The 12,032-nt window shown below is 35.1% G+C and overlaps 1 protein-coding gene across 1 annotated transcript in view; it reads left to right on the top strand.

The window, feature by feature from the left end:
* Nucleotides 1-11,809, top strand: part of NAA15 (N-alpha-acetyltransferase 15, NatA auxiliary subunit) — a 46,486-nt gene extending 34,677 nt beyond the window's left edge. Inside the window, exons 16-19 of the mRNA XM_044913081.1 lie at nt 1,150-1,248; nt 6,465-6,611; nt 7,554-7,651; nt 9,385-11,809. Coding sequence (XP_044769016.1) covers nt 1,150-1,248; nt 6,465-6,611; nt 7,554-7,651; nt 9,385-9,585 — 545 coding nt within the window. The 3' untranslated portion in view covers nt 9,586-11,809. The remainder of the gene's footprint in view (nt 1-1,149; nt 1,249-6,464; nt 6,612-7,553; nt 7,652-9,384) is intronic.
* Nucleotides 11,810-12,032: the final 223 nt, after the last annotated feature.

The raw sequence follows: 12,032 nt of genomic DNA, 5'->3' as shown, positions 1-12,032 counted from the left end.
CTTTCTTTCTTTCTTTCTTTCTTTCTTTCTTTCTTTCTTTCTTTCTTTCTTTCTTTCTTTCTTTCTTTCTTGTTTATTTAGAGAGAGCGTGGGAGCAGTTGGGGGGGGCTGGGGGGAGTGAGGGAGAGAGAATCTTAAGCAGGCTCCACAAGTGGAGCCCATTGATCATAACCTGAGCCAAAATCAAGAGTCAGACACTTAACCGACTGAGCCACTCAGATGCCCCAATACAACAAATCTTCTTAAATGGAATCCTGAAGTATAAAAAAGCTGTTCTGCTTAAAGTGGGGAAGGGCAATCTAAATTCCTTACAATTGGCTTAGTTGTATTCTAACCTCTCAAGGGCTCTTCAGCATTTGGAATTCACTGTAGTTGTGTGAAATGGGTAGTAACAAAGAGTATGGCAGTATTTTTAGCTTTCTGAGTGTTGGAGTAAGGGAAAAAGAAATGTCAGAGGAGCCTGGAGTTTTGAATTTTGTCATTTGGAGAATGGTACCAAATTAGGGAAGTCTTAACAAAGAGGTGGTTTTAGATGGGACTTAATCAGGTGACATTTCCATTCAACAGGTGGAAACACTACTGAAGCTTGGGAAACATGGGGGTGTGAGTGTGAGGATAATATGGAAAGATACTAGAAATCACTGAAAACATAACCTTGGTGAATATTGTACCTTTTGAGGAGGAAGAGGAACCAGGTGATTAATTAGGAGAGGACACTCAAGTAGGAGGGAAACCATTTCACGTGAATGTCTCAAAATCCAAGAAAGGAACTAGTTTGAAGTATAAACAATGAAGTTTTATAAGTAGTGCAGAAAATCTCTTTATTTTTATTAAAGGAGGTTAAGAAATGAAATGGCTTCAAATTTTGTTTATATGGCATTAGTTCAAATATTGTTGAATGCTGTCTAAATTTTTTGTACTTCATAAAATATTTTTTTCTTAAAAACATTTTTTCTTAAGGAATGTTGTGTGGAAAATATTAGCTAATGTTGCTAATCTGAGGAAATCATTTGCTTCACTCATGTTGCAGTTCAGATGTGATTGACTCTAAATTAGTTTCTCTATTTGTAATTCTCTTAAATTAGTCCTCCAAGAGGGCAGCTTATTTTATCAAATGATCAAAATATATCTTACTTTTTCTTCTTATAGAAAAGTTTCTTTTGATGCTACAATCAGTAAAGAGGGCATTTGCTATTGATTCTAGTCATCCCTGGCTTCATGAGTGTATGATTCGACTCTTTAGTACTGGTATGTTTTTTTGTTTTACATTACTTAAGTATTTGATTACAGTAGTTGATAGTGACTGTATAAGTAATCTATATAAGTATGTCATAAACTCAGATCATTTTAAAGCTGTTACATTTTAAATTAGCTAAGGGGAAAAGCAGGGTTCTTTTCTTTGTGATGAAGGTCTTTAAGGCTAGAAATGTTACTTGATCTTGATACAGAATTGTTCAGTCCGAATATTTGAGGATCACCTTTGTTTCTGTTTCTAAAAAGTTACATGTGTGTTGAAATTTTGAATCATACTCATTGTGTAAAGCTTTTTAATAAATTCTTCTAAAACTGAAAAATCTCTGAAATTGACTAGCTATCTCCTTATTTATCTGTCTTCAGAATTCTTGGAGTCATAAAAGTTTTGTTACTAAATACAGATTTAAAAGAACTTTAAGGCAATCACTACTTTTCAAATATTTTCATAGTAAGATCCATATGTTACTTTTAATGTGAAGTAGAACTACAGAATTTTAGAGTGTAAAAGGTGGAATTTTATGCTAATTATTTTTCATTTTATAGTTGAGAAATCTAGAACCTTAAAAGATTAAATGACTTATTCAGGGTAACACAAATAATTAGTAATGAAGCAGGAATGATAGCTCAGGTTTTCATATTGTTCTTTATACTACAAGACCTTTAGATTTAAAGTACTCCTGTAGTCAAGTGGTGGTGGTGGTTTGATTTTTAAGTGACTCTTCGGAGAGGATATTGAATCTTTAGTAGAACAATCTGCAAATACTGTTAAATTACCTATCTCATTGCTGAATACTGAGCCACATATGAATCCATACATATCTAAATAATGTGATTAAAACAGGCATCGCAATCAGTCTTTTGAAAAATGCTAAATTGTCCTGATTAAGACCATTGTTTTGACTTCTAAGAAAAAGTAAAACCCTACTTAATTTATATTTATGCTTGTCAAAAAAAGATTCCTGTTATAGATACTGAATCATAGAGATGTTTTTCAGTGTCTTAAATTATGGAAGTAATAAATAACCACCTTATAGAAAATAGAAGAAAGAATTGCTATATTTAGAGAAAATAAAAAAATTTGTTTCTCATCTTTATGTATTAAATTCTTTTTGAAATCATGAGTCAGAAAATGAAGGCCAGGAGTAATGGTCTTAAATCCATTCTTGGTTAGGATGGAGTGCACTTAAGCTGTTTTCAAAATTAAAATACACACTTTATTTTGTATAATCAACTGTTTCCTAAAAGGTAGTAAAATAATACATATAAATCCTCTGGATTTGGAGATTTCCCTTTGAAATAGGAATTAAAAGTGGCATATCTAAATATATTTGCTTATAGTATGGGTGTGGATTGATGAACATACAACTGTTTCCTTGGAACAGTTGTTTCAGGAATTAAAATGCTCATGGACTTCAGAAGAACAAAGGCAGGATGGTCCTGATGTAAAGGTAGAATTATTTAGTGTCCCTTTCAGCTTTGCGCATTGCTCCACATGTTTAGCTGACAGCATTGTCAGGAGTTACAAAGTAATCCTTATTTTGACTAAATTCAGGCAGTAAAGTGATAATTTGGAGTGATAAAGATGCACGGTTCTTACCTTTGTTAAGAACAGGTGTGTACTGTATAGAGCTATTTGTGAAACTACAGAAGCACAGAGTTAGGGCATCTTTGATATACCCCACAAGGTTCCTTTAACTAATATATTTGGTACTTTAAAAAAATTAACTGTGAAGTAATTTTTCTTTTTTTTTATATATTTTTATTTGTTCATTTGACAGAGAGACAGCAAGAGAGGGAACACAAGCAGGGGGAGCGGGAGAGGGAGAAGCAGGCTTCCTGCTGAGCGGGGAGCCCGATTTGGGGCTCGATCCCAGGACCCTGGGATCATGACCTGAGCCGAAGGCAGATGCTTAACGACTGAGCCACTCAGGTGCCCCTGTAGTAATTTTTCAAGAACACATTTGTCATGTCAAGTTATATTGTACTAACTCCTTCTTTACGAAGAAATTCCCACAGTAACACCTTTCTGGGAAGTATGGGTATAAAAAGGAGCGCCGATACCTATTTTATTAATAATAGAAACTTCTCTAAATAAATATACTCATTTTAGTCTGGTTATGAGTACCCTCCAAATCTTCAGAATGTTGTTATAGTAAAACCAGTGTAATTAGTATCTGCTACATAAAGTAATTTACCAGCTAGGTCATCTTCCTCTCCCCCTTTTAATTACGAAGATGATTTTCAAATTATTCTTTTTTTTTTTTTAAGTTGTAGGACTTAGAGCAATTTAAACTACATTTCTGTTCAGTGTTAAGTAAAAGATAGGAGCTTAGGTATTCAGTTTTATTATTCGCTTACAATGCTTTTAAAATAACTGGTCATCTTGTTCTGCAGTGAATCTTTTGTCTTTTCCTCTCTAATTTGTACAAACTCCTTTCTTTTATCTGCAGATTATTTTTCTTCTGTAGTTATGCATTTCTCTCCTAAAAACTTCATTAATACTCTCATTTACCTACTTCACTGTTTTGAGTGGTAATCACTTAGTAGGTTGTGCTTTAACCTAGTAGTGAGTAGTCTTTATCTCACACAAAATATGAGCATTTTCTACCCAAATTATTAACAAAAATGCCAGCTAGCCTAGGAACAAGGGAAATTCTTTTTGCTAAGAATCAGCCCCTTTTCAGTGCGACTTTTAAACCATTGATGATTACTAAATTAATTTAACCTGCAGTAAGCTAATAGCATGAACCAAACATTAATTTTAAGATGTCAGAAGACTCCAATCAAAAGCCTCTTAGAGGTTTTATTACCCTTCCCTCAGTCAAGTATTACTTTTCCATGATTCACAAGACATTGTGTCAAAAGATAACAAGGAAGATAAATAGTCTGGGATTTTTTATTTTCCTGAGACTTCAATATTTTTTGTTAATCACTTTCAGAGGATTTTTAGATTGATCCCACAGCCCACTAGTCTTTAGCAATAAAAGCTTATCTAATAGACCTGTGACATTTGAGGTTGCTCCGTTCCTTAAAGATACAGGTAAAATTGCATTCTGTAGAATTCCATACAGCATCCTAAGTTACACTGCAGCAGATTTTTTGTTGTTGTTGTAATTAGTTAGTATCTTCCTAGAAATTACAGTTCCAATCTACATAATGTAGGGGAGCAAACAGAGTCAGCCTCTAACATTTTGTGATTTAGTGAGGAAATGTTTTTGGAAGTAGCTATTAGTGGAAGTTAGGAGTTACATAAATATTTCCTCTTTATATATCCTTTACATATATATATATTTGTTTTTAATTGTGTGGGCTTTTTTTTTTTAAAGCAGTTTGATTTTTCTGGGGAGATTGTTTTAATCTGAGGAAAACAAATTTAATAAAGGTAATAAAAAACATGAAAAGCTTAGCTTCCACCTATAACCAACTCTAATGTAACTATACAGTTACTTTCCCATCTACATACAGTGTCCGGAAAGCACTTCATGGAAACCAACAAGGCTTGTGGAAATAACATATTTTATAGAAAACCTGTGGTTTTGACATTGTAATTGGCTATAATCTATTTTACCAACTTTTCTTTCAGTTCTCTCTGCACTCCTGCCTCCCCTGAAAAACAAATACTAATAAATTGCAAAAGCCAAGTTGAAAGTACAGCTGTAATGGAGATTAAGCTAAATTCTTTAATAACTCATTTAATTGGGGAAAAAACCCACCTCATTTAATTGAACCACTCAATTCTATAGAATGATAGAGGAAATGTTATTTAACCAACAAAGGGCATATCAATCAATTATTCAGGTACATAATAATTATGTGTAGAATATTTCATACAGATGTTTACTACTCAAGAGTTCAGTGTTTTTTGTTTTGTTTTGTTTTTAAGATTTTATTTATTTGAGAGAGAGAGAGACTGAGAGAGAGAGCACATGAGAGGGGGGAGGGTCAGAGGGAGAAGCAGACTCCCCGCTGAGCAGGGAGCCCGATGCGGGACTCGATCCAGGGACTCCAGGATCATGACCTGAGCCGAAGGCAGTCGCTTAACCAACTGAGCCACCCAGGCGCCCGAGTTCAGTGTTTTTTAAACTTAGGGTAGTGATCCATTGGGGAGATAATGAAGGCAGTTTAGTGAGTCATTACTACCATTTGAAAATGTAAAATAGAATAGAGTAGAAAATAACAGAATGCATAGCACAAAGTTAGGGTTAGTGTTCTGTGCAACTTTTGCTTCACATGATGAGTTATGTATATATAGGATACATATTCATCAGTACAACATTTGAAAGTGACCACCATGGTTCCTAACCATAATTAACAATTTATCAAATTATATATTTAGCTATTATATAATTAGCTCTTTTATATATAACTTTTCCTTACTGTGATCATTTTAGGTTGGGTATTTCCTCAATTTTACAGATCAAGAAGTAAGTTCAGAGAGGTTGTGACTTGTCCAAGCCTAGATCCATACCCAGGTCTGTCTGGCTCAAAGCTTCAGACTGTCTCTCTATACCAAAATAATAATGGAAAAAAAAAAAAAAGCATACTAAAATTCAGTCCAGAGAGCTTGGGGGGGGTCAGCTTTTCCATCTCTAAATCCCAAGCTCTGGGAATATGATTACTAGCATGTATTCCTTACAGGAAAATACTTTGGTGGTCCTTTGGAATTTACTATATAGTGATAACTCAGTTTACATAGCCCCTGCAAATAAAGGTCAATGAAGTCAATCATGTTTTCTTTTAAAATTGATAAATTTTGTAATGCCTTACTTGGGTATAGAAGATGGAGGTGAGGAAAATTCTGTTTTCTTCAGCACTGCATAATTACTGTGACAGTATTTATCAGGTAGGTGTCATCAAAGCCCCTAGTTTACAGACTTGATTTAAAGTTGAGGGGGGCAGCCCCTAGGGGCTTAAGAAGGCTACAGAATTAACATCTTTCATTATCTGTTTTGCTTTTTTTTTTTCCCCCCAGAAAATGCATCATTTATCAATGAAATGTCTTTGAATGCCGGTAGAAAATCATTAGATTATTCTGCTGACACACATTCTTTACATTTATATAATAAGCTCTTTAAATATTGAATTATAAGTAGGTTCATCTAGTTTTTACATATAATTATTTCATTGTACTCTTCAAGTAAATAATTTTTTTAACTTCTGCAAACTGTATCAGAGTATCTACTAATTGAGTTTGTTTTTAATTTGTTCAGCAGTGTGTGAAAGTAAAGATTTACCTGATACAGTTAGAACAGTATTAAAACAAGAAATGAATCGTCTTTTTGGAGCAACGAATCCAAAGAATTTTAATGAAACTTTTCTGAAAAGGAATTCTGATTCATTGCCACACAGATTATCAGGTAATCACTTTATTTTCTTTTTATCTTAGCCTTCTAAAACAATTTCAGTTTTTATCTTAATGGATCAGTGACAAGGTTACACATTTCTCACATGGAAGAGGCATTGTGATTATGTCACATTTTGATCTTATGAAAATAGGCAGCTTAAATATGCTTCCTATAAATTTTTAAATTTCTTAGACAAAATTATTACTGTGAAACAAGGTCAGTAGTTTCTCCTGGTTGAGCATAGTCTTTACAACAAAGCAAGTATACTGCATTTAGCTGTATATTACATATAATGAAGGAGGGAGGACCTTTCTATTTTTTTTCTTTCTCCCTTCAGCATGCTCTTAAAATTCACTTGGTTGTGACCATCATCTTCTATTTCTCATGTTTATGTAAGATATTAAACTGAACAGTGCAAAGCACCTGAAACCATTTCACAGGCAGGGGTCTGTGCTAGCAGTCCAAAGTCTGGACTTGATGGGACCATGTGGGTAGTGCTTTAGTAGGATGCTTTTAGAATACCTGGCTAAGAAGCCCAGCAGCTTTGTATGCCTTTGTGGAATTCTGAATTCAGCTTTTTGGCTCATACCATCAAGGTTGGGTATCTCCCTCCTCCCACATCCTCACCCCAACCACATTTAGTGGAGTATTCCCCTCAGCCCCAAATTATGTTCATTTTAGAAAGAAGAAAACTATCCATGGTCCCACTACGCAAAGACAACTATTATTAGAATATTTTATTTCTTCACAGTTTTTTTTACTTTAATTGTAGTTAGGCTATTTTTGGTCTATCTTCTCAGGGTTTTTTATTTTTTTAAACAGTGTTTCAAATGGCTGTTTGCATTTTTCTAATAAAGTGCCATATATGTTACATTTAGATTTGAATGGATAGAGGATAAGATGCTGGTTTTACTTTTAAATAAAAACAAATTTCCTTTTTTTCTTCTCCTTTAGCTGCCAAAATGGTATATTATTTAGATCCTTCTAGTCAGAAGCGAGCTATAGAGTTGGCAACAACACTTGATGAATCCCTCACTAACAGAAACCTCCAGGTAAAGAGTTTCTCATAATCTCTATTAAGAATACCTGACTACTTTCAGTTTCTCTTTAAACGAAGAGAATAATTTTCATCAGATAATTGTTTTTGTTATTTATGCGTACTGTTTACCAAACAGTTATGAATCCCTATCAGAAACTAACCTTATCTTAAATTTATTTAGGATTGTCTGTGTGTGCACACATACACAGCAGGCTCCTTGGCATTCAAGAACTAGTTCCACATCTATTACTTACATTTTTTTCTAGAAATATGTTTTAGTAAAATCATGTATGTATTCCACAGTTAATTTTAGATTTCAGTTCCTATCTGTGCATTTTTAAAAAAATATTTATTTTAGAGAGAGAGAGAGGGCGTGCGTGAGGGGGGGGGAGGGAGAATCCCAAGCAGACTCCCCACGCAGGGCAGCTCAGTCTCACCAACCCGAGATCCTGAACGGAGCCAAAATCAAGAGTCGGATGCCCGTCCAACTGAGCCACGTAGGTGCCTCCATATCTGTGCATTTCTGAGCAAACGGTGGTCTCCAGGAAGATTTTTTTTTTTAAGATTTATTTATTTACTGATTGAGAGAGTGCGCATGCATGCATGCAGGAGGGCTGGGGAGGAGCAGAGGAAGAAGAGACTCTTTAGCAGACTCATACTGAGTCCCATGCACGGCTGGATATCACCACCCTGAGATCATCACCTGAGCTGAAACCAAGAGTCAGTCGCTTAACTGACTGCACCACAGGCTCCTCCTCAGTGAAGATTCTGGCATATTGAAGATGTATATGCCAGGGGTCAAATTAAAACACTCATTTTATAACTTGCAATGTAACATGAGATTAAGTAGAGTGAAAGATATATGGGTGTGTTGCAAAATACAGATTCTAGTTTAGACTAAAAACAAAGGACATAGTGCTATTTCCTGTGATAATTGGCCAGATAAAATAAGCATTTGATATATTCCTTTAATAGCAAATGAAGGAAATATCTTCAAGAAACATTTGACTTGTTGATTGCTAATTAATACATCATTTAGATTACAACATTTCTAGACTGGCAAAGGTGTTGGATATTATATGTCTGCAAACTACATAATGTTTTCCAAGTGAAAAGATAAAGAAATAAAACATGGGAAATGCAAGTCAACATGAAATATTTTCAAATAGAAGATATACTGAGGGGTTTGGTTGAAACAATTACCAATTTTTATGAACAAATTTTTCTTGCATTATGCCCTTTGGTTTGAGACTTCCTTTCCTGCTTAGTTAGTGGAGAAACCTACAATTTGAATACAAGGGTGAAAAGCAATGTTTGATATTGCCAACTGTCTCTAAGCCTCTTAAAAAAAAAAAAAAAAAAACTGTAAAAGGTTTAAGTAACTGATTGTTACCATAGAAATTTTGACATTTGTACACAGCGCCAGCCGGGGCTGAGGCAGCGTTGCAACCTAGGGTCGAGCAGTTGCTCAGAGTGCGTGTGTCTTTAAATGCAGCACCCTACCACTTTGCTTGCCCAACATTAGTCCTGGCCCTGTTTATAAATTCATCCTTTTGTGTAAACCCTGCAATTCCAAAGAAGCTAATTCTTATGGAATGTATATGTGGGAGTTAAATGCTTTTGTGTATCTTAAATACCTACGTTTGCCTTTTGTTTAGAAAATCTGTGGATAATGAAATGTCTAATGATTTCACAGTAAAAACTTATTTTTTGACAACTTTAACATGACCTTTTCTCTTTCTTTAGACATGTATGGAGGTATTAGAAGCCTTGTGTGATGGTAGCCTAGGAGACTGTAAAGAAGCTGCTGAAGTTTATAGAGCAAATTGTCATAAGCTTTTCCCTTATGCTTTGGCTTTCATGCCTCCTGGATATGAAGAGGATATGAAGATCACAGTTAATGGAGATAGTTCTGCAGAAACTGAAGAACTGGCCAATGAAATTTGAACATCATTAAACAAGCAAATGGAATGACTTTGGACCATATCTAGTGTATAATATTTTTGTCACGCACCTGCTGCATTGCTCTAACTTACACAGAATGAGAAGAGTAAATGTTCTTGCCTTCAAATAGTGTTTTACGTTTTTTATCCTGCTGAAAAAGTATATATAAAATATCTAACATATTACAGGATATAGGTTCAGTTTCTTAAAAAATTAAAAGCTGCTAAAATTGAGGGATTAAAAAAAGATACCTTATTCTATTCCTACCTACCCACCCATGTTTTTTAACTAATTTATATAAAATCTGGAGGCTGTTACAGCTAACAAAGCAGGTGTGTGGCAGAAATATTACTTTAAAATTTGTCTTGTGAGATTTTACTATATCTCAGACAGCATAAATGCTGTTTTAGCACTGGATTCTTTCACTGAGCACAAAGAGTTGTTGGGGCTTTAGCATCTGACTGATTCTGTTACGGGGTTGATTCTGACCATAGGAAGTATGCAATGTGAATCACTATTTACAGAGAAACCTACAACAGATGCTTGATGTTGTAGAAGCTGGGACATATAGATACCAAGCAGAATTATAAGAAACCTAGAGGGTGTTCAATACGCTTGTTGTGTTTCCAAAATTCACTGTACATGATCAGTTTGGTGTTCTTGTACCACAGTTTTTAACTGAAGGAACCAGTTGGAACAATCTCAATTTTAACTAAAACTTGAAGAACTAAAATAGCAATGCAAACCTTTCAGCATTGTCTTTGGCCAAACTTGTTAAAACTGTAATGCAAGAACCAAATGCACTGTGATGTGGCACCAACTAATTAGCACGCATGAATTTTTTCACCCAAGAGTGAAAAAAGAAAATCTACCATGGCTTGAAGTTAAAGAGCAGAACTCCTGACTACCATTCTATGACTGATCAAGAGACTAATAGTTAAAAACCTCAGCAGGCCTTGTTCACGATATGCAGAAAAAAAGTGCTGCAGTTTAGATACCTCTGGAATTTTTCCACAGTGTCACAGGTTTGTAATACTTGAAGCCCTACATTTCTAAGAATATATTTCTTGCTCAGTTGTTTCAGGCAAGCCCAAGACTTTGTAATTTTTAAAGGGCCCAAGATTTTTTTTTTTCAATAACAGACCAGCTTCTTTTTCCTGCAGTTACAGATGTAATTTCCTTTTTGTTGTCAAACATAAGGTACCAAATATGATGCAATAAATTGTTTTGAAAAACAGTTGTGTGAATATTTCAACTAATCTGTGTTGGGCTTCTGTGAAAACACACAGGTGGAAACAGAGGTGCAAGCCAGAGGCAATGTAATGTGCTGTACAGCTAGTGCCGATGGGAGCGTTCAGGATGGGCTGAGTGCCGATGTCAGGGGAACTCCGTAATGCAGGTGTAGTGCCGTTCCTGCACTAAGATTTCATTGAGGGCTAGGATGGTGGCAGGTGAATGTAATTCCTAACTCATCATTTGAAAGGCAAGCTGAAAACTGCAATTTTGATGGAGAAAATGAGCCTTAAAATGTTAAACCTGTATACTGAGAACTGGCCTCAGGCTCAATATTCTCATTGCATTTGCAAGATTTAAGCAAATTAAGTAAAGTGAATCAGTTGTATATATAATTGACCTTTTTTTGTGGTACTTTTAGTTTATAGGACATATATTCTAAAGGGAATTTTCAGGAGACCTTATCCTTCTACTGATTGAACCCTTGTGCTAAACTCAACCTTTCATAGTACGTGACCTGCATTCCGCGTCCCAGTCTAACGATTTAGTGATGTAAAGAGAAGTACAAACTGAACTCCAGTGCTTTGTTCTGTTTTCCTAACCGGCCCTGTCTCAGGAACATCTTAACAGATGGCAAAAAAACAAACTTTTTTTCAACTTCTCCTATGAGTGGCAACTGAAGTTCTTATTGTTGGGAAAGAACACTAGTGCTACCTCTGCCACTACTGAGGTGTTGGGAGGAGGCGCCAGCCATATAATAGGGGGTGTATGTGTGAATTATGTTTAAACTCTACTGTATATTGAAATGGAATTCATATATTTGTCTTGATAATGTTCAAATGATGTAGATTGTCTTAGAATGAAAATTCATAAATACTCAGAACTCTTGATGCAGATGCCACCCGTGAGGAGCTAAATTCCTAAAATGTATATTGTACTCCAACCCAATTTTACTGGAACTATTGAATAAATACTTTATTTTCTTTCAGGTTTACTTGATAGTGGATACATTGTCTGGTGTCAGAGGACCTTGACAGGGTTCATTTTATGTCCAGACAGCACCCCTAAAACATTGTACTGTACTGTCTTGCTCTGAGTAGTATCAACTGGGTCATCTCACATTTGCCTCATCACTCTATTAATTCCAAATGATACTGTGGGGGAAAACAGGGTTAGAAAAACAAGTGGGGAAAAAAATGCAGTGATGTTGTATTCTA

Source organism: Neomonachus schauinslandi, chromosome 2, assembly GCF_002201575.2.
Source record: "Neomonachus schauinslandi chromosome 2, ASM220157v2, whole genome shotgun sequence".
NCBI classification, from domain to species: Eukaryota; Metazoa; Chordata; class Mammalia; order Carnivora; family Phocidae; genus Neomonachus; species Neomonachus schauinslandi.
Note: the sequence above shows the minus strand (reverse complement) of the source record. Positions and strands in the feature narration are given on the sequence as shown.